The sequence below is a fragment of the Macaca fascicularis genome, chromosome 6, assembly GCF_037993035.2.
Source record: "Macaca fascicularis isolate 582-1 chromosome 6, T2T-MFA8v1.1".
In the NCBI taxonomy this organism is placed as follows: Eukaryota; Metazoa; Chordata; class Mammalia; order Primates; family Cercopithecidae; genus Macaca; species Macaca fascicularis.
The window spans coordinates 142,057,663-142,080,208 of record NC_088380.1 but is presented as its reverse complement, the minus strand read 5'-3'; the positions used below and the strand labels follow the sequence as shown (position 1 = coordinate 142,080,208).

Genomic DNA, 22,546 nt, shown 5'->3' with positions numbered 1-22,546 from the left:
GCGCCGCCCCCGCCTCCGTTTCACTGCCTGGAGACGCCCTGGCCAGCTTAGCCCGAGCCGACTCCCGGGGCCGCGCGACGCCGCCGATTGGCCGGCAGTAATTACGGGCACACTCCGGGTGGGGGAGGGGCGAGGGCGGCCTCCCGCGAGCATAAATTATGCAAATACCCAGGCGCTGCACGGGGATGACCTGCCGCCTCGCTCCATTCACCCGGGCTGCCGCGGGGGCGGAGGTGGCAAAGGAGGGGGGCGCCCATTGTTGCGCCGGGTACTTAAGGGGTCCTGAGGCCAGTCGTGTGCCACACTCGGTCCTCACACGAGCTGATCTGATCGCCGGCGACATCACTCGGGAGACCGGTCGGGCGCGTGGTCCCTGCAGGCGAGGCGAGGCGAGGAGGCGAGGCCAAGTTCTCCGTGCGCCCCTGCACCCTTCCAGGCTCTCGCACCTGCAACTGGCAAAGAGTAACAACCCCAGGCTGTTGGGAACGTAAGTGCGCCCTGGCGGCCCTGCCCTCAGTCCGGGCTGCAGCGCTCTGAGCGACTTTCTATCTGTCCGTCGGTCCTGCACAGCGCAACGATGCCAGCTCCCCTTGAGACCTGTATCTCCGACCTCGACTGCGCCAGCAGCAGCGGCAGTGACCTGTCCGGCTTCCTCACCGACGAGGAAGACTGTACCAGACTCCAACAGGCAGCCTCTGCTTCGGGGCCGCCCGTGCCAGCCCGCAGGGGCGCGCCCAATATCTCCCGGGCGTCTGAGGTTCCAGGGGCACAGGACGACGAGCAGGAGAGGCGGCGGCGCCGCGGCCGCACGCGGGTGCGCTCCGAGGCGCTGCTGCACTCGCTGCGCAGGAGCCGGCGCGTCAAGGCCAACGATCGCGAGCGCAACCGCATGCACAACTTGAACGCGGCGCTGGACGCACTGCGCAGCGTGCTGCCCTCGTTCCCCGACGACACCAAGCTCACCAAAATCGAGACGCTGCGCTTCGCCTACAACTACATCTGGGCTCTGGCCGAGACACTGCGCCTGGCGGATCAAGGGCTGCCCGGAGGCAGTGCCCGGGAGCGCCTCCTGCCGCCGCAGTGCGTCCCCTGCCTGCCCGGTCCCCCAAGCCCCGCCAGCGATGCAGAGTCCTGGGGCTCAGGTGCCGCCGCCGCCTCCCCGCTCTCTGACCCAAGTAGCCCCGCCGCCTCCGAAGATTTCACCTACGGCCCCAGCGAGCCTGCTTTCTCCTTCTCAAGCCTGCCCAAAGACTTGCTCCACACAACGCCCTGTTTCATCCCTTACCACTAGGCCCTTTGTAGACACCATTACTTTCCCTCTCCCATAGTCAGCAGGCAATAGACGGGGCCCCAGCTGCCGCCTCGGGACCCCCTTTCCAGGCGGAGGGAGGAAGCGGGAGCTTTAAAGCGGTCGGGGATACCTGAGCCGCTTGTTAGGTCGCCGCACACTCGCTGCGGCTGCCTCCTGGTCTGTTTCTCCAGCCCTCAGCCCCGGGCCCCTCCTGCCCGCCCCTAGACGGCCTTTCCTTTTGCACTTTCTGAACTCCACAAAACCTCCTTTGTGGCTGGCTCAGAACTGACCCCAGCCACCACTTCAGTGTGATTTAGAAAAGGGACAGATCAGCCCCTGAAGACGAGGTGAAAAGTCAATTTTACAATTTGTAGAACTCTAATGAAGAAAAACGAGCATGAAAATTCGGTTTGAGCCGGCTGACAATACAATGAAAAGGCTTAAAAAGGAGAGACAAGGAGTGGGCTTCATGCATTATGGATCCCGACCCCCACCACTGCAGGCTCGCTCTAGGAAGAACTGGAGACTCTTGCTTAGCTATTCAGGCACAGGGCTGGAGAGTACTTTAATTTATTCAAGATGCTTCATTCATATGAAAATGTATTTTTGTACATAAAGAGTTTATTCTATTATGAGCTATCAAAGTTTACATTTTTGTACTGCAGATGCTTCATGTAAATAAAAACTAAGAAAAAAATAAGTCACCAAGTTTCTTGCCTAATATTAGTGTCTCTGGGGCTTTTCTTGCTTTTCCCTGGTGGCTCAACCACTAAAGTGAAACACTATCCCCACTCACCTCCAAAGCCTCCATTCCTGTTTCAAAAACAATTAAAAAATAAAACGCACCTGATTTCCACCAAGAAACGGATACAGACAGACTAGGGCATTTGGGATCTATCATTCCTTTCACCTTGTAAACACAAGAGAGATCTTTCAGGCTCCCCATAAGCCAATTAAGACTTTTTAGTAGGGAATTAGCCCCGGATCCGCAGCTACCTGTTGAGGTAGGGGCAGTGGGAGAGTCTTTCTTTTGAGGAACTCCACATCAGCTGGCTCTGTGTTTCAAAGAGAGGGGATTAAAAAGATCAATACAGTGTGACCACTGGTTAGGAAATCCCAGTGACAGGTGGGCCTAGGCTAGGCAAGCAGAAGGGTCCACTCTTGTAACAGCCTATTTAGAGGGGGAAATTAATTTGTAAACAATGCCTCCAAATTGTTGTCCATTGAGGCTGGGTTCACCCCGGCTGTGAGGTGTGGGATGAATCATGCTGGTGTGGTGTCCTGAGTGGGGTGTGTAGCTGCCTAAGATTGTGAGCTAGGGTTCCTGCATTCTCCTCAACTCCCATCCCCCCAACACACACACACACTTAACACCCGCTGTGGCCCATAGTGATGGGGAAGGGAGGGGCACACAGAGGGATGGCTTGGGTGCAGGGCTTCCTCAGCCAGGCCTCAGGGGCAATAGCTAAAGCTTTCATTTGATGCCAGAGAAATCAGCTGCCCAAACTCAGTGGGGATTTTTCTGGCTGCAGTGTGTTTGTCTGTTGTCTGACAATTAGCTAACAGCATCGGCTAGTAGCAGTTTTTGTTTTAAAATTTTAGAATGTGGGTAATTACAAGATGTAGTTCCTAAAATGCTTTTACTGACTTTCCTCAGCTCACAAGTTACTCTGTGTTGTTAAGACCAGATCTCGGCCAGGCACGGTGGCTCATGTCTGTAATCCCAGCACTTTGGGAAGCCCAGGCATGTGGATCACTTGAGCTCAAGAGTTCAAGACCAGCGTGGACAACATGCAAAAGTTAGCCATCGTGGTGGTGTGTACCTGTGGTCCCAGCTACCCAGTAGGCTGAAGAGGGAGAATCACCTGAGCCCAGGGAGGTAGAGGCTGCAGTGAGCCCTGATGGCACCACTGCATTCCAACCTGGATGACAGAATGAGACCCTGTGTCAAAAAAAAAAACCAAAAACAGGTCTTTTTTTCCACTGGATTCTTCTTTTCATGAATATAGTGATTTAGTGGCAAGGATGCAGGGGAAGGTGGGAATGGGTTCAGGAAAATGTGTCCTGAACAAAAAGTTGGTACAGTGAATGATATTTATAGAGAAAATATATTTGTTTAGGAGGCACATAGAAGCAGAGGGCCAGAGTACAGTCACTGATAGCAGGTTCTACTTATGGAAGCATTTTCCCTCCTCACATGTTATCATGGTGAGTTGGATCCACAGATCCATACACTAGGTCCCTGAAGGCATCACTAAGCCCAGCTATTGGCAAGGCACCCTCCTTCAGATACAAAGGCTACTTTGTAGAAGGTTCTGGAAAGTTGAATGCCTTCTCTAATAATCCCCAGAGAGACAAAGTCATTCAAGAAAATCTTCAAACCTCTTCTGCTAAAAGCTCCAAGGAAAAAGTCGTGTTTCTAAAATAACCAAGCCCAGGGTCTCACTCTATTGTCTGTCTCAGAATTGATTCACTTGACTAGTTTTGTGTTTTCTGTTTTCCTAGCGCAAATAACAAAATGGTCTGCATCAGATTTTCTGCTCTCCCATGCATAGGATGCTTGGAAGTGATGCCCTCTAGCTTTCTGAAGGGCCCAGGCCAGATTCAAGAAGGGCAAGTCTCCTATGGAGAGTCCAGCTGTAACACTGGCACACATGTCTGGGACAGGGGAAGAGAACAACAGATTGTGTACTGATTATTGTCCAAGATCCTAGGGGAAAGCACTGGCAAACAGCTGCAGCAGGAGCTTGGCCTCATACAGCTGCATATGTGCAGCACTGGAAGCAGTAGGGAAGACCTTTACCACTGAGACTGAACATAGCAAATTGTATCCTCAAGTTTGTTGCCACAGTAGGGTCACAACTCAATATGTAGAGATGTAAGACCCAGAGCACCTTTCCAGGACGCAGAGCACCTTTCCAAAAAGAAAAGTCTTTAACAACATCATTGGTGGGGGGCATCTCTACTCCCACCAGTTAATACTATTCTTCTAAGGAAGTCAGCATATATGTGCAGCTCTTGGAGTTCTCAAATAGGGGAAAAGAAGAAAAGTGATTAAAAATGCTTATCCCCACCTCAGGGAGCTCTTTCTTCCTGCAGCAAACTCTCATTCATCCACAAGCCACCTGTGGAGGTAGGGGGTGGGGTAGGGGATCAGGGGGTGAGGTGGGAGTAAGAGAAGAGCAGGCAAGTTACTAAAATTTCCTACACAATGATAGAACATAGACCTCCCTGCTGACAGCCATGTCTCTATCCTCCACATAGTCTTCCACTAAGCAACCAGCAGGCACTTCAGAAGGCTTCTTCATTCTCTATCTTTATCTCTACATTTATTTTTGCCCGGTTTAACATATGTATTTGTTTGTTTTTGTTTTTGTTTTTGAGACAGTCTTGCTCTGTTGTCCAGGCTGTAGTGCTATGTCATGAGCTCGGCTCACTGCAACCTCCGTTTCCCAGTTTCAAGCAATTCTCCTGCCTTACCCACCCAAGTAGCTGGGATTACAGATGTGTACCACCATGCTTGGCCAATTTTTTCTACTCTTAGTAGAGACAGTGTTTCACCATGTTGGCCAGACTGGTCTCGAACTCCTGACCTCAGGTGATCCACCTCCCTCAGCCTCCCAAAGTGCTCGGATTACAGGCGTGAGACACCACACCCAGCCAACACATATATTTCTATACACTGCTTCCAAGACTTTGTGAAAGCAGGCAAGGGAAGATTAGGATGAACTAGTAAAATAAAGATTCCACCCATTCTCTTATTTCTTTAATGACTCTTTATCAAGCCCCTACTATGTGCTGAGCACCTTTCTAGGCACTGCAGTAACCAAGACAGACAAAGTTCTTGGCCCAAAGGAGCTTTCATTCTAGTGGGGAAAGGCAAAATAAATTTATGAAAGACTGGGTAAGTTCTGAGGAGAAAAAATAAAGTAAAAGAAGGTGACTCTGGAATGCCAGAGTGGGAGAATGGTCGCTCTTTTAGAAAAGGTAGTCAAGGAAGGTCTTTGAATGTCGTTACATTTAAGCAAAGGACTAGATGAAGACAGGGAGTGGGGAAGTCATGCCAGTATCTCAGGTGAGGGGAGCATCCCAGGGAGAAGGCCCAGCAAGGGGAAAGCCCTGGCCATGCAGCATATTACAGGGACAGCAAGGAGGCTGACATGGCTGGAACAGAGAGCATGCCATTGGCAAGGATGGACAGAGAGATGGTGATATCATTTAACTGTGTCCCCACCCAAATCTCATCTTGAATTCCATGTGTTGTGGGAGGGACCTGGTGGAAGGTAATTGAATCATGGGGGCAAGTCTTTTCCATTCTCATGATAGTGATTAAGTCTCATGAGATCTGATGGTTTCAAAAAGAGGAGTTTCCCCTGCACAAGCTCCCTTTCTTTTCCTGCTGCCATCTATGTAAAACGTGACTTGCTCCTTCTTGCATTCTGCCACGATTGTGAGGCTTCCCCAGCCACGTGGAACTGTAAGTCCAATGAAACCTCTTTCTTTTGTAAATTTCCCAGTCTCAGGTATGTCTTTATCAGCAGCATGAAAACTGACTAATACAGATGGGGTGCACAGTCAAATCACGGTGAGCCTTATAAACTATTATAAGGACTTCAGGTTTTTTCTCAAGGTGATTGGAGGGCTGAAAGCAAAGGTGTGCTATGAATTGCCTTATATTTTTAAAGGCCACACTAGTTGTTATACGGATGATAGATGCTGAGGCCAGGGCAGAATCAGGGACCTAACTAATCATCTGGCCATTAGTCCTTAAAAAAGGAGTATATAGTGTAAAGCTAATGAAAAGTGGTCAGAACCAGGATACACTTTGAAGATAGAAACACTAGGATTTGTTGTTGAGCATGAAAGAAAGAGAGGAATCAAGGATGGCTTCAAGGATTTGAATTAGGAGCAATGTGGATACAGAACCTATCCCAGAAAGCCCTCTACAAATGGGTAATTTTGCCTGAAATGCTCATTTTAGTATCTAAAAGATAGAAACATGAGTCTCAGGGTATTAGTCTGTTTTCACATTGCTGATAAAGACATACCTGAGACTGGGCAATTTTTTTTTTTTTTTTTTTAAAGAGGTTTAATTGGACTGACAGTTCCATGTGGCTGGGAAGACTCACAATCATGGCAGAAAGCAAGGAGGAGCAAGTCATGTCTTACATGGATGGCAGCAGGCAAAGCGAGAGCTTGTGCAGGGAAATTCCTCCTTATACTATCAGATCTCATGAGACTTACTCACTATCATGAGAACAGCATGGGGAAGACCTTACTTCCCACATCCCTCCCACAACACATGGGAATTCAAGATGAGATTTGTGTAGGGACACAGCCAAACCATAACAGTGTCCATGAGCTAAAGACAGGTTGGTGCTCAAGAGAACCATAACTTTGTCTGTATTGGGGACTAAGATAATTGCCCCAAAGAAAACTTATGGCAAGTGTAGGGGAATGGACTTATGGTGTCACAGCCAATGCCCTCAGTATCACCAACCCATCATCGCCACCCTAGCTAGCCCTTACATAGCCCCTACCCTGTGTTCTGTGCACTGCTCTGAACAAACCACACATAGTAACTTATTTAATTCTTCCACCCATGAGGTTGATTATACAATTATCTCATTTTACAGATAAGGGAAGTGAGGCATAGTCAAATAACTTCCCTAAGATAACATGGCTAGTAACTCCTGAAGCTGGGATTTGAACCTAGGGAAACTGGCTTCAGTGCTCCTGCTGTGGTTTCAATTATCTCTCAAGGAATAAAAATGAAGCACAGCTGAGTGAAAAGCTGGGGCTTAGCTTCAAGCCCCAATTTAACCCGGGAATAAGCTGGATCATAGCAGGAGGCAGGGCCACAGCGGCCATTCTAGGGCCTTTGGCTGAATGAGGAAAAGGGCACATTCACCCTACTCCTCTCACTTAGGTAGGAGAGAACTAGCCTGAGAGGGTTTAAGGGTGAGTTATCTGGCAAATACCTGGGATATCAGTTTGCAGAACCAACAGAGCTAAGAACCTGGTGGCATCCTCGTGAAAAATCAGTTTCCACCAATCCACATCTGTCTAGAAAACCCCAAACATTTTACCAGTCAGTCCTAGACATTTTTTTAGAAAATACATATGCAGTTGCTCCAGCCTCAGCCAAGCAGGGAATCAAGGCCACAAAGTTCAACACCAGGGACCAACTGTGAAGATTTTAGCCTAGAAGATGCTCCTGGTAAGTTTTACCAGTTGCCTGCAATGGCCATAAGCCAGTAATATGCCTAAGTATATCTCTCCTTAGGAGCTGTCACTTCCCAGAGAAGCTCAGGACAAACTCTCAGCTCAAGCACTAAGTTTACCTGCTGCTTACTGGGCTGATGGTCAGGAGCCAGGCAACCCTGAAGGCAGGATGCTAAAACTAGATGTTGGGGTTTCAGATGGCTGAGCTTATGCCATTCTTTTTGGCAGGGTACCGTTTGTCTTCTAAGGTCACTGTCTTGTTCAGATGAAGACCACTGTGTCATTGACAGATGTCATCTTCTGGTCTTGAGAGTAAGGGGAAACATGCATCCAGTTTATGCCAAAGTGGTCTCAAGTCTCTGAGATTCAAGCAAAAGAGGAGAGCCAGAGTATATACTGTTTCATTGACTCAAATTTGATCTTCACTATGTCTAAAGAACTGCACTTGGCCCTTAATCATATGCTGCTTGCTTCTATTAGGTTAAACTCATCGTGACACAAACTGAACACCTTCTGCATAGCCAGCATATGAGCTTGGTAGATTGTACTATTGTTCACAATTGTTGGTTCCTTCCCCCACTTTTACCATGCACTCCTATGTAGGTTGATAGTCCTTCCTGTCCCAGTGACTTTGGCCTTGGTCACGGGGCTGGCTTTGGCCAATGGATTGTGAGTACACATAAGCTATGCCATATCCAAGCAGATGTTTTCCTTGCATTTGTACAGTTTGTCTTTGTCTCCACCTCTGCTTTCTCCAGACTCTGCTTTCCGCATGAGGACAGCAGGACTGAGAAAGTGGCCACCTGTGTTAGTTTATTTTGCATTACCATAAAGGAATACCTGAAGCTGGAAAATTTATAATGAAAAGAGGTTTAATTGGCTCACAGTTCTGCAGGCTGGACACAAAGCATAGCACCAGCATCTGCTCGGTTTCTGGTGAAGCCTCAGAGAACTTTAACTCGAGGTAGAAGGCAAAGCGGGAGCAGACCCGTCACATGATGAGAGAGAGAACAAGAGAGAGCGTGAGCAAGAGAGTGAGGAGAAGGTGCCACATGCTATTAAACAACCAGATCTCACATGAACTCAGAGTGAGAATGCACTCATTACTATGAGGACAGCACCAAGACATTCATGAGGGCTCCACCCCCATGATCCAAACACCTCCCACCAGGCCCCACCCCCAACACTGGGGATTACATTTCAATCCGAGATTTGGAGGGGACAAACATCCAAACTATATTGCCACCCCTTCAGCTTCAGCCCCAAATGAGAACTACCTGCTCAATTCCGCATCTCGGGGTCTGTTTCTGGGAGATTCAAAAAGACAAGATAGTCCAAATCTGAAATCTGTTCATAGCATTTCCCTCAAAGAAATCTGATCAAAACATGCTGTACCACATAACTACACCTGGCTCTTCCTAGAATTAAATCCAGGTGCCATGACTTGTATACTCACCCACCCCTTCCATATCACCTAGGCCTGGACCACAAGAGCCCTCTCACCACCCACCAAACACAGCAGGGCCTTTCATGACTCTATGTCTTGTACCCACTTGTCTCCTATCTGGCTATCCCCAGGCCCTCACTCATCCTTCAAACTGCAGCTCCAATGCCATCTCCTCTTTGAAGCCTCCTCAGATATCCTAGGCAGACTTAGTCATTCCAACTTCCTCTGGGCTCTTATCACACTCAGTCACCTTCCTGATTATTGCACACACTGTGAACCTGTCAGTTTCTAAGGGACTTCAGGTTTCTTAAGCCCAAGAGGCAGGTCCAAGTCCCCTAAGAGCCCTCTATATAGTCCCCAGAACTTATATACCATCATTCATGCAGTGCTTTGGTGCAGTTCACAACTTGACTGGAGAATCACTGAAATAGCTCCCAGTCTTCCTAGGGAGGGCTTAGGTAGTTCAAGCTGAAGAGAAATAAGTTGACTTTATTCAATCTTTCATCTGGTCCCAGCCATTTTCCCTGAAGGGATAAGGCTATAACTCTGCAGGCAAGATAGCCCTGTGGGTATGGGAGGGGGAGAGATACAGGAGAGAACCAGCCATCAACTCAGGAAGGTGGCCAAAGGAACTCATCACTCACTTTTGTTTCAGCCACAGTCAACTCAGAGGTGCCCAAAGCACCTTGTTCACTTCAGATTTCTTAAACCATTTCAACAGGGCTAACACCAAGGATGGAGCCAGTGATTCATAATTGCTCCAAGCCCGGAATCATTTTTATTTTGTTTTGTTTTTGAGACAGGGTCTCTGTCTGCTGGGAATGCAGTGGCATGATCACAGCTTACAGCAGCCTCTACTTCCCAGGCTCAAGTGATCCTCCCACCTCAGCCTACCTCAGCCTACTAAGTAGCTGGGACAGCTAAGTAGCTGGGACTGCAGGGACACGCCACCCTACCAGGCTTTTTTTTTTTTTTTTTTTTTTTTACAGATGGAGTCTTGTTATGTTGCCTAGGCTGGTCCCAAACTCTTGGGCTCAAGCAAGCCTCCTGCCTCAGCTTCCTAAATTGCTGAGATTATAGGCATGAGCCACAGTGCCAGCCCCAGAGTTATTTTAGATTTCACTTGTTTGGAGCCTGGGGACTGAGGCTGCTGGGTATTCACTGAAATCCCTTCCTTACTTATTCTAGGACACATGACTAGACTATATTTCCCAGAATCCTTTGCAATTAGGTGTGACCATGTAACTGGGCCCTTTTCACTGGGTCATGAGTAGAAATGTGAGCCATTTTTGATACTTAGACTAAGACAATGGTGGAAACTTGAACTTTCATGTAAAATGTAAGAAGCTCAAAGAACATCACTCTTACTCTAAAAATGAGAAAATCCAGATAATCTACAAAATTGTAACTTTTCTTGAGCCAACAAGAAACCTGAGGTCACAAAGTGATTAAATTACAAAGATGGGAAAGCTCCCCCCATGCCCCGCCCCAGGAGGGACAGGGCATGTTGACTGTTTCACCTCGGCCAAAGTACAAGAGAAAGAGGTGGCTTAAGGTCGGTAAGAAAAAATCAGCTAAAATTTTAATAACATTTTAAACTCCAAGTGAGGGCTAGAGTGTCAGTTTGGAACAGGGAAGTGCACACCTACTTGCAAGCTGTTGTCCATGGGCCTCCATCAGGTATTCACAAGAAAGATCAGGTCAGAACAGAAAACCAGAAGAAGTTTATCTGGTGCTAAAGGAGTTCAGGAAGTGATTTCTGCTTGGGAACAGGCACAAACCCCACTCATTTTCCCAGAGACTTCTATCGTTAAAGCAGACACATAAAGCCACTGAAGAAGGGGAACTATCTTCCCTAGAATATAGGCATATACCTATTGATTCTATAGAGAAATAGAAACAAAATCCACCTGCCTCTTGTAGAGGTGAAGGAAATCATCTCAACCTCAGGACAAAGGCAAAGATCAATTGCTGCTAGAGGAGAAGTAGAGGCAAACACCCTATTTCCTGGGGGAAAGGTAAGGATCCTATACCACTACCAAACAAAGTCTGCTATTCTGAAGGGAGAGAAAAAGGAAATTCCTTCCTTCCTCAGAACAACCAAGATAGGGTTTGCCTGCTAGGCAGGTATGGTGCTGGAAATCTTCAACTATGAAGCCAAGATGTATAGTCTTGCCAAAGACTGAGGCTGGTTGCTGTTATGAGCCTAACATTTAGTAATAAGCAACATCAGTCTAGTCCTGGAAGAGGAACAAGAGTGTAGATAGAGATGCCCCCTTGGAGCACAGGCAGCCAAGAATAGTTGAAAGCTAAGGGAGAACAGAAAAAACAAAACAAAAAAAAAAAAACTCTGGCATCCCCCTCATCTCACTCCTATGAAAGAACATAGTAACAGTCCACTGCTGAGGGGACTGGAAGCCAGTGGTGTACTTGATATGCTTTGGCTGTGTCCCTACTCAAAATCTCATCTTGATTTGTAATCCAAATTGTAATCCCCATATGTTGGGGGTGAAACCTCATGGGATGCGATTAGATCACGGAGGAAGTTCCCCCATGCTGTTCTTGTGATAGTGAGTGAGTTTTCATGAGATATGATGGTTTTATAAGGGGTTTTCCCCCCCTTCACTTGGCACTTCTCTCTCCTGCCACCATGTGAAGAAGGACTTGTTTGGTTCCCATTCCACCGTGATTGTAAGTTTCCTGAGACCTCCCCAGCCATGCAGAACTGTAAGTTAATTAAAGCTCTTTCCTTTATAAATTACCTAGTCTCAGGCAGTTTTTCACAGCAGTGTGAGAATGGACTAATACAGTAAATTGGTACCAGGAATAGGGCACTGCTGTAAACATACCTGAAAATGTGGAAGTGACTTTGGAGCTGGATAACAGGCAGAGGATGGAACAGTTTGGAGGGCTCAGAAAAAGAGAGAACCTTCTAAAGACTTGTTGAATGGCTTTGACCAAAATGCTGATAGTGATATAGACAATGAACTCCAGGCTAAGGTGGTCTCAGATGGAGATGAGGAACTTGTTGGGAACTGGAGTAAAGGTCATTCTTGCTATGCTTTAGCAAAGAGACTGGGAGGCAGCTTTTTACCCCTGCCCTAGAGATTTGTGGAATTTTGAACTTGAGAGAGATGATTTAGGGTATTTGCCAGGAATTTCTAAGCAGAAAAGCATTCATGAGGAAGCAGAGCATAAAAATTTGGAAAATTTGCAGCCTGACCATGCAATAGAAAAGAAAAAGCCATTTTCTGGGGAAAAACTCAAGCTTGCTGAAGAAATTTGCATAAGTAACGAGAAGGCAAATGTTTTTCACCAAGACAATGGGGAAAATGCCTCCAGGCCATGTCAGAGACCTTCACAGCAGCCCCTCTCATCACAGGCTCAGAGGCCTAGGAAGGAAAAGTAGTTTTATGAGCTGGGTCCAGGACCCCCATTCTCTGTGCAGCCTTGGGACATGGTGCCCTGCCTCCCAGCTGCTTCAGCTCCAGCCATGGCTAAAAGGGGCCAAGGTACAGCTTGGGTCATTACTTCAGAGGGTGCAAGCCTTGGTGGCTTCCACGTGGTGTTGTGCCTGTGGGTGCACAGAAGTCAAGAATTGAGGTTTGGAAACCTCCACCTAAAGGATCAGAGGATGTATGGAATCACCTGAATGTCCAGACAGAAGTTTGCTGCAGGGGCAGAGCCTTCATGGAGGACTTCTGCTATGGCAGTGTGAAAGGGAAATCTGGGGTCAGAGCCCACATACAGAGTCCCCATGGGGGCACTGCCTAGTGGAGCTTCCAGACCCCAAAATGGTAGATCCACTGACAGCTTGCACCGTGTGCCTGTAAAAGCCACAAGCACTCAATGCCAGCCTGTGAAGGCAGCTGGGAGGGGGCTGTACCCTGCAAAGTCACAGGTGCAGAGCTGCCCAAGGCCATAGGAGACCACTTCTTGCATCACTATGACCTGAATGTGAGACACAGAGTCAAAGGAGATCATTTTGGAGCTTTATAGTTTAACGACTGCCCTATTGAATTTTGAACTCGCATGGGGCCTGTAGCCCCTTTGTTTTGGCCAACGTCTCCCATTTGGAATGGGTGTATTTACCCAGTGTCTGTACCCCCATTTTATCTAGGGAGTAACTAACTTGCTTTTTATTTTACAGGCTCATAGGCAGAAGGAATTTGCCTTGTCTCAGATGAGACTGTGGACTTTGACTTTTGGGTTAATGCTGGAATGAGTTAAAACTTTGGGGGACTACCATTAGAAGGGCATGATTGTGTTTTTGAAATGTGAGGACATGAGATTTGGGAGGGACTAGGGTGGAATGATACGGTTTGCCTGTGTCCTCACTCAAAATCTCACCTTGAATTGTAATCTAAATTGTAATCCCCATGTGTTGGGGGCAGGACCTCATGGCAGGTGATTAGATCATGGGGGCAGTTCCCCCACACTGTTCTCGTGATAGTGAGTGTGTTCTCATGAGATCTGATAGTTTCATAAGGGTCTATCTCCCCCTTTGCTTGGCATTTCTCTCTCCTGCTGCCATGTGAAGAAGGACATATTGGATTCCCCTTCCACCAGAATTATAAGTTTCCTGAGGCCTCCCCAGCCATGCGTAACTGTGAGTCAATTAGACCTCTTTCCTTTATAAATTACCTTGTCTTGGGCAGTTCTTCATAGCAACATGAGAACAAACTAATCCCACTGAAGATAATAGTAACTAGAAGAAAACAAACTAAGCTCAACTCCTGACTAGATTGACTGAACACCCACACCTCTTTACATATTAACTGCATAACAAAAATAGTGGCATGTCCAGGCATAACATTATGCCTCAAGCTCTACTGTTCCTCTGTCTATGATGATTAAAAGGCATAACATTATGCCTCAAGCTCTACTGTTCCTCTATCTATGATGCTCAACCTTAATCAAAAATCACAAGACACACACAAAAAGAATAAGAAACAACCTACTCCCAAGAAATAAAGTAATCAACAGATTCAGACTCAGATATAGCCTAGATGTTAAGCCTACATGTTAGAATTTTCAGATAGGAAATTTAAAATCGCCATGATAAATATTTTAAAACTCTGTTGGAAATGATGGACAATATGTTTGAATAAATGGGGAATTTCAGCAGAGAAACGGAAACTATAAGAGTTACATTAACATGCTAGTAAATATAATAGAATATCCAAGATAAAAAACGTATTTCATGAGCTCAGCAGTAACCTGGAAAGCTGAGGAAAGATTGTAGCTTTGAAGATAGGTCAACAGACTTTATCAAAGCTGAAACACAACGAAAAAAAGAGTGGGGTAGGGGGGACCTCACAGCAGAGCACTGAAAAAATGTGGGAAAATAGAAAATAGTTTAACATACATGTAATTGGAGTCCCAGAAGAAGAAAGAAGGAACAGAGCAGAAGAAGTACTTGAGGACATAATGGTTTGGAATTTTCTAAAAATAATGAGAGACTTCAGAGCACAGACTCAACAACCTCAGAGAAACTCCAAACAGAATAAGTTAAAAAATAAACCAACAAACTTTAGGTGTGGTGGTTAATGGTTTGGATGTCTGTCCCCTCCAAATCTCATGTTGGAATGTAATCCCCAGTGTTGGAAGTGTGGCCCAGTAGGAGGTGCTTGGATCATGTGGGCAGATCCCTCAGGAATGGCTTGGTGCCATCCTCACAGTAATGAGTGAGTTCACATGAGATGTGGTTGCTTAAAAGAGTATGGCACTTCTCCGCTCTCTCTCTTGCTCCCATTCTCACCATGTGATGCACTGCTTCCTCCTTCACCCTCTACCATGATTATAATCTTCATGAGGACTCACCACAAGCAGATACCGGCACCATGCTTCCTGTATAGTCGCAGAACAATGAGCCAAAATAAATCAATTTTCTTTATAAATTACCCAGCCTTAGGTGTTTCTTTAAAGCTATGCAAAAATGGACTAGCACAGTGGCACATGCCTGTAGTCCCTACTTGGGAGGCTGAGGAAGGAAGATTGGTTGAGCCCAGGATTTCGAGACTGCAGTGAGCTATGATTGTGCCACTGCACTCTAGCCTGGGTAACAGAGTAAGACCCTGTCTCAAACAAAACAAAACAGAAAAAAACTAGACACATTGTAATTATAGTCAAACTACTGAAAACCAAAGATAAAGCAAAAATCTTGAGGGTAACCAAAGGACAAACAGACACACTGCATACAAATTAATAAAGATAACAAATATGACACTTTTATCATCAGTAATTATGCAAGCTGAAAGACAACAGAGTGATACCATAATGTGCTAAAAGAAAATAACTATGAACCCAGAACCCTATACCCACTGCAGAAAAAAAAAACCTTTCCAAACTGAAGGCAAATAAGGACCTTTTTCAGACAAACAAAAGCAGTGAAAATTTATTGCCAGTAGACCTGTGCTACATGAAATTTTAAGGAAAGATCTTGGAGAAGAAGTAGTTTTGTGATATTGTTAAACACATATTTGGTCTTTGTCCCTCTTTCCTGACATATAGCTCCTAAAACCCTTGGAATCTACAGAGCAATAAGAGTGTTTTTTCAATGCTAATGAGATGACTAGTGGATAGCAGCCCCTACACGGCTTCAAGATAGGAGCTGGTCATCAGAAAGACCAAGGTATAAACACAGTGTCAGGACTTTCAGTCCAACCCACCAACCTCCAGGGAGGGAAGAGGGGCTGAAGGTTGAGTTGATCACCAACGGCCAATAAGGTCATCAATAATGCCTATGTAATAAATCTTTCATAAAACGCCAAAAGAACAGAGTTTGGATGGGCTTCTAGTTAGCTGGACACATGGAGTTTCCTGGAGGGTGGTGCACCAGAAGAGGGCATGGAAGTTCTACACCCCTTTTCCCATACATCACCCTATGCTTTCCCATCTGGCTTTTCATCTATATCCTTTGTAATATCCTTTATAATAAAACAGTTATCTAGGGATTTTCTCGAGTCCTGTGATCTGTTCTAGCAAATTAATCAAACCCAAGAATGGAGTTGTGGGAACCCTGATTTAGAGCCAATCAGTCAGAAGTACAAGTCACAACCTCTGCTTGTGATTGCCATCTAAAGTGGGGGCAGTCTTGTGGAACTGATCCCTCAACCTATGGGATCTCCAGGTAGACAGTGTCAGAATTGAATTAGAAGAAACTCAACTGGTATCCACTGGAGAATCTCCTGCAGAGTTTTCTGCTGGTGGGGAGAAATCTCTGCACACATTTGGTGACTAGAGTGGAAACACTGTATTGAGTGACGATGTGAGAATTTTTACAAACACTTTGGTATATATATATGTAAAACTTTGATGTCAAATGAAAATTTGAATCTATACAAAGAAATAGAGTAAAGGAAATAGTAAAAATAAATGTAAAAGACCCCTTTTTCTCTTATTTTAGGTCACTTTAAATTGACTGTTAAAATGAATAGCAATGTATATGGGGCTTATAACATATGTAAAAGTAAAATATATGGCAAAAATATTTCAAAGAATGAGAGGGAGGAATTGGAAGTGTAGTCTTGTAAGTTTCTTTCACTTTATAGGAAGTGGTATAAAATTCTTTGAAGGTAGAGTCACATAAGTTAACAATGTATATTGAAAACCAAAAATTTTTAAAAAGGTGTAACTAATAAGCCAAAAGTGGAAATAAAAAGAAATAATAAAAATAATCTAAAAGTAGATGGTAAAAGAAGAGAGGAAAAGGATTGAAGAACAGATAAGACAAATAGAAAACAATTAAGAAGACAGAAGATTTAAATTCAATCACATCAATAATTACATTAAATGTAAATTACACTTAAAGGCAAATATTATCACATCGGACAAAAAGGCAAGACCCACTTATATGCTATCTACAAGAAATTCACTTCAAATATGAAGTTATATATAGATTAAAAGCAAAGGAAAGAAAAAAGATATACCATGCAAATATTAATTGAAAGAAGCTAGAATGGCTATATTAATATCAGACAAAATAGACTTCAGAAGAAGGATTATTTCCAAGGATAAAGAGGGACATTACATAATGATAAAGGGGACAATTCACCATGAAGATATACAATCTTAAATGTGTAAGCACTTAACAATGAACCTTCAAAATACATTTAAAAACTTATAGAATTGAAAGAATTCCACAATAGATAAAATAGATAAATCTACAACTATAAAGACTTCAAATCCCATTTCTCAGTATTTCACTAATCCATAGAGAAAGTAGACAGAAAAACAGTAAGGGATATGGAAGATCTGAACAACACTATTAACTAACTTGATCTAATTGACATTTGTAGAATACTCCACCCATCAACAGCAGAATATATTCTTGTCAAGCACATATAACATATTCACCAGGGTAGACATATTCTGAACCATAAAGCTATATCAAGAAATTTAAACAAATTCAAGTCATACAAAGTAGATTATCTGGCACAGTAGAATCAAACTTGAAATTAATAGCAGAAAAAAACTCAAAAAATCCAAATAATTAGAAATTAAACTACACACTCCTAAATAACCCAATCATTAAAGAAAAAGTCACAAGAAAAATCAGAAAATACTTTTAATTGAACAAAAATGAAAACATGAAAATACTTGCCAGAATTCCAGGAAAGTTGCTAAAACAGTCTTTGGGGAAAATGCATACCATTAATAATTGCTTTATTAGAAAACAAGAAAGATTTGGACTCAGTCACTTAGATTTCTTCTTAAGAAAATGGAAAAACTAAGAACATTTGACTCAAAGCTAGCAGAAAGACAGACATATTAAGACAAGCGCAAACTTCAATGAAATTGGAAACAGAAAGCCACAGAAAAATTTTACAGAACCAAAAGTTGGTTTTTAAAAACTAATCAACAAAGTTGATAAACTTATAACCAAACTGATCAATAAAAGAGTGAATATATAAGTTATCAGTATCCAGAATGGAAGAAGGAACATTATTCCAGATCATGTGACCTTATAACTATAAGCAAATATTCTAAAGAGCTTTATGCCAATACATTTAATTACTTAGATGAAATGAACAAATTTCTTGAAAAACAAAGTCTACAAAAGCTTAATCTCAGAGAAATAGGTAATCTGAATAAGAAATTTGTGGTTATTTCATGTGGCTATTTAATGGTATTTTAGTATCATTTGTTGTAAACACCATCTTTTCTCAGGAAAGATAAGGAAAGTTCTAGGCCCAGATGGCTTCACTGAAGAAGTCTATTGTATTAGTTAGCCTCAGCTGCTAGAACAAAATACCATAAGCTAAGTGCCTTAAAGAAGACAAATTTATGTTCTAAAAGTTCTGAAAGCAAAGCTAGAAGTTCAAGATCAAGGTTCTGGCTGATTCAATTTCTGGTGAGGACCCTTTTCCTGGTTTGCAGATGGCAATCTTCTTACCATGTCCTCACATGGCCTTTTCTTGTGTGTTTGTGGAGAAAGAGAGAGACTGGGGGAAAGACAGCTGCTTTTTGGTGTCTCAAAAGGACATTAATTATATCAGATTGGGACCAATACTCTTATGACCTCATTTAACATTAATTATTCCCTTATAGGCCCAAGCTCCAAATACAGCCACATTAGGATTTAGGACTTTCACATACAAATTGGGGTTGGGGGGCTGCAATTCATTCTGTAGCATACATCAAACACTTACGGAAGAAATTATATAAATTCTATAGAAATTACTCCAGAAAATAGAAGAGGAAAGAGTATTCTTAACTAATTTTATGAGGCCAGCATTATCCTCATATCAAAACCAGGCAAAGATATTACAAGTAAAAAAAGCTATAAATGATGTTCTTCACAAACATATATGTAAAAATCCTCAACAAAATATCAGTAAATCAAATCCAGCAGTATATAAAAGGTTAAATGTACCATGACTAAGTGGGGTTTATCCTAAGAATGCAAATTTGTTTCAACATTTGAAATTAATTAATGCATATCCTATCAACAGACTAAAAGAGAAACACAATGTAATCTCTACAATAGATACAGAAAAATCATCTGACAAAATTCAGCATCTATTCATGAAAAGAAAAATATCTCAGAAAACTAGAAATTGTTATCAACACAATAAATGACATGTATGAAAAACCTTCAACTCATATCATACTCCAAGACTGAATGTTTTCCCACTAAAATCAAGAACAAGACAAAGAAGTCTGCTCTCATCACTCTTATCCAAAATTGTATTGAGTGTTTTGTCAGTGGAATAAATCAATAAAAAGAAATAAAAGTCATACGCATTTGAAAAGAAGGAAAAAAAAAGCTGTCATTATTTGCAGACAACATGGCCATCTATAGCTACAGTTTTGGAAAGCAAGAAAAAAGTTGGATGATGCACACCACCTGATTTCAAGATGGCGTGGTATTTGTGAAAGGGTAGTCTCACAGATAAAAGAAACCAAATCCTGAAATAAACACACATATATGTGGACAACTGATTTTAGACAAAGGTACCAAGGTAATTCAACTGAGAAAAGACAGTGTTTACAACAAATGATGCTAAAATACCATTAGATAGCCACATGAAATAAAAACAAATCTTATACCTCACACCATAGACAAAATTATCTCAAAATGTAAGACTTAAAATTGTAAAACTTTTAGAGGAAAACAGTGGAAAAACCATTGCCACCTGGGGTTAGGCAGACAGTTCTTAAATAAAAGAACATGGGCAACATAGTGAGACTCTGACAATAAAATAAAATAACAGAATAAAATAAAATAAAAATTAGGTGTGAGGGCACATGCATAAAGTCCTAGCTACTTGGGACGCTAAGGGAGGATTGCTTGAGCCCAGAAATCCAAAGGTACAGTGAACTATGAAGTTCAAGAGTACAGTGAGCTATGATCATGCTGTTGCACACCAGCATGGGTGGTGGAGCAAGACCCTGTCTCAAAAAAAAAAAAAAAGTCATGAGCTACAAAGAAAAAAAATTGATAAATTATATTTTATAAAAAGTTGTAAATGTCTGCTCTTCAAAAGACATGGTTAAGGAAGTTAACAATGATAGTTAACAATGATAAGCCATAGACTGGGAGGAAATATGGGCAAAACACATTCTAATAAAGGACTGGTATACAGAATATATAAAGAACTCTCCTCACAAATCAACAACAAAAATACCCAAACAACCCAATTTAAAAGTTGGCCAAAAAAAAAAAAAAAATTAAAACTGTCCTCTAAAGAAGAGATAAGGTTGGCAAATGAACATGAAAATATGCTCAACACAATTACACAATTAGTCATTAGGGAAATGCAAGTTCAGACAACAATGAGATATTACAACCACACAATTCCAGAATGGCTAAAATTAAAACAACTGACAATACCAAGTGCTGCCTAGAGTGCAGAGCAATTCAAACTCTCATACATTTCTGGTGGGAGTACTATTCCCACTTTGAAATAGTTTGACATTTTCTTATGACATTAAACATACATTTACCATATGGCATTGAAATCTCACTCTTAGGGACATAAGAGAAAAGAAAACATGTTCACACAAAGGCCTGATGCAAATGATTACATCACCTTTATTCATACTATCCTAGTTGAGCCCAGGTGCCTGTCAACATAATAGATAAAGAAATTATTGTATATCCAATTAAAATCAATTACTTGATACATACAAAAAACATGAATTAAACATTATTCTAGGTTTTTAAAAAGGCAGACCCAAAATGCTAAATACAGTATGATTCCATTTATATAGTGTTTAGAAAACGCAAAACTGTAGGGACTGAAACCAGATTAGCAATTTCCAGAAGCAAGAAGAGGAGGAGATTAATTTAAAATGGAGCAAGAGAGAATTTTGGGGGATAATGGAAACGTCCTATGTCTATGTCTTAGTAACTTCACAATTTGTCAATACTCATACCACTGTGCATCTTAAAAGGGAACTTTATTTTATGTAAATTATATCTCAATAAGCCTGACTAAAACTATAGAAATAATCATGGGGTATTATGGGGCCTCATCCACCCTCTCTTCTTTTTTCCCATGACTGTCACCTGAACATGATGGCAACCCAGTTTCAACCATGGGGATGATGACAAAGTTTCAGACCAGTCCTTCTCAAAGGGTTTCTAGCACCAGTTCACAAAGAGGTAAGTACAGAAATTGAGAGGGCGAAGTTAGTAACTTTTACAGAAATTTAAGGAAGTAATATTATGGCTATTACATCTAATAACAAAATAGTGTAGGCTTGCATTTTGTGTCTTTGGGGTTTTTTCTTTTTATTTTTTCAGAAATTCATTTTTATTACATTTTACAAAAAAAAAAAAAAAAAAAGAAATTAGCTATTCACCATATACAGTTTGAGAAGCACTGCCCTAGGGAATAGTGGGCCAACTTAGAAGAAACCTGCATCCCTGAATGACTGCATGGAGCAGAGCCACCTGGCAGCCTGGAATGCTCTTCTTGGACTGTTACATGAATGAGAAATAAACTTTGTTCTTTAAACCACTGTATCTTTGTGTCTTTCTGCTATAGAAGCCAAACCTTACTCTAATTTTCTGGGACCTTCACAAGGACAGCTATCTGCTGACTCTGGGCCAATGCCTTAGTCCAGGAAAAGCTAAAAGCAAGAACTTTTTGGAGAGAGCATAGGCTCAAAACATATGGGAAAACCAAGCAAGTTGAGCATTATTTTTCATACCACAGAGGATGTCTACAAAAGAAAACCAAAGTTCTTACTTTTTCAGTAGTGTATATAGCAGTACAGAGATAGAGGGATGGAGTCATTCTAACAACCTTCAAATCCCCAGCACAACGTGGCCTTCTTTGGCTGCTTGTGGGAGGAACAGAACTTCCATCAGCAAGGTCAGTCTTGCATCACTGGGATAAGTTCTGAGAAATGCATCCTTAGGCCACTTTGTTTTTGTGTGAACATCTGAGTGTTCTTATGCAAACCTAGATGGTACAGTCTACTGCACACCTAGGCTACATAGTATATCCTACAGCTCTAGGAACAAACCTGTACATTTACATGTTACTGTACTGAACACTGTAGGCAATCGTAACACAGTGGTAAATATTTGTATATTTAAACACAGAAAATGTACAGTAAAGATACAGTATTATAGGCCGCGCACAGTGGCTCATGACAGTAATCCCAGCACTTTGGGAGGCCAAGGTGGGCGGATCACGAGGTCAGGAGTTCGAGACCAGCCTGACTAACACAGTGAAACCCCGTCTCTGCTAAAAATGCAAAAAATCAGCCAGGCGGGGTGGTGGGCGTCTGTATTCCCAGCTACTCGGGAGGCTGAGGCAGAAGAATTGCTTGAACCCAGGAGGTGGAGGTTTCAGTGAGCTGAGATCATGCCACTGCACTCCAACCTGGGCAACAGAGCAAGACTCCATCTCAAAAAAGGAAAGGAAAGGAAAGGAGAGGAGAGGAGAGGAGAGGAGAGGAGAGGAGAGGAGAAGGATAGGGTATTATAATCTTATGAGACCATCATATATAGGTCCATCATTGACTAGACTGTCCTTATGTAGCACATGACTATGCAACAGTAACAGCTTAAACAACTATAGCTGCTGCAGAAAGAGGGCTTTGGGGTCTGCCTTCCTTGTATG

The 22,546-nt window shown here is 42.9% G+C and overlaps 1 protein-coding gene across 1 annotated transcript; it reads left to right on the top strand.

Annotated features, from left to right (window-relative positions):
* The first annotated feature begins 298 nt into the window (after positions 1–298).
* On the top strand, positions 299–2,132 carry NEUROG1 (neurogenin 1). The gene has a single exon (XM_005557821.5). It carries the CDS (start codon positions 578–580, stop codon positions 1,289–1,291), a length of 714 nt encoding a protein of 237 aa, XP_005557878.3. The 5' UTR covers positions 299–577; the 3' UTR covers positions 1,292–2,132.
* Positions 2,133–22,546: the final 20,414 nt, after the last annotated feature.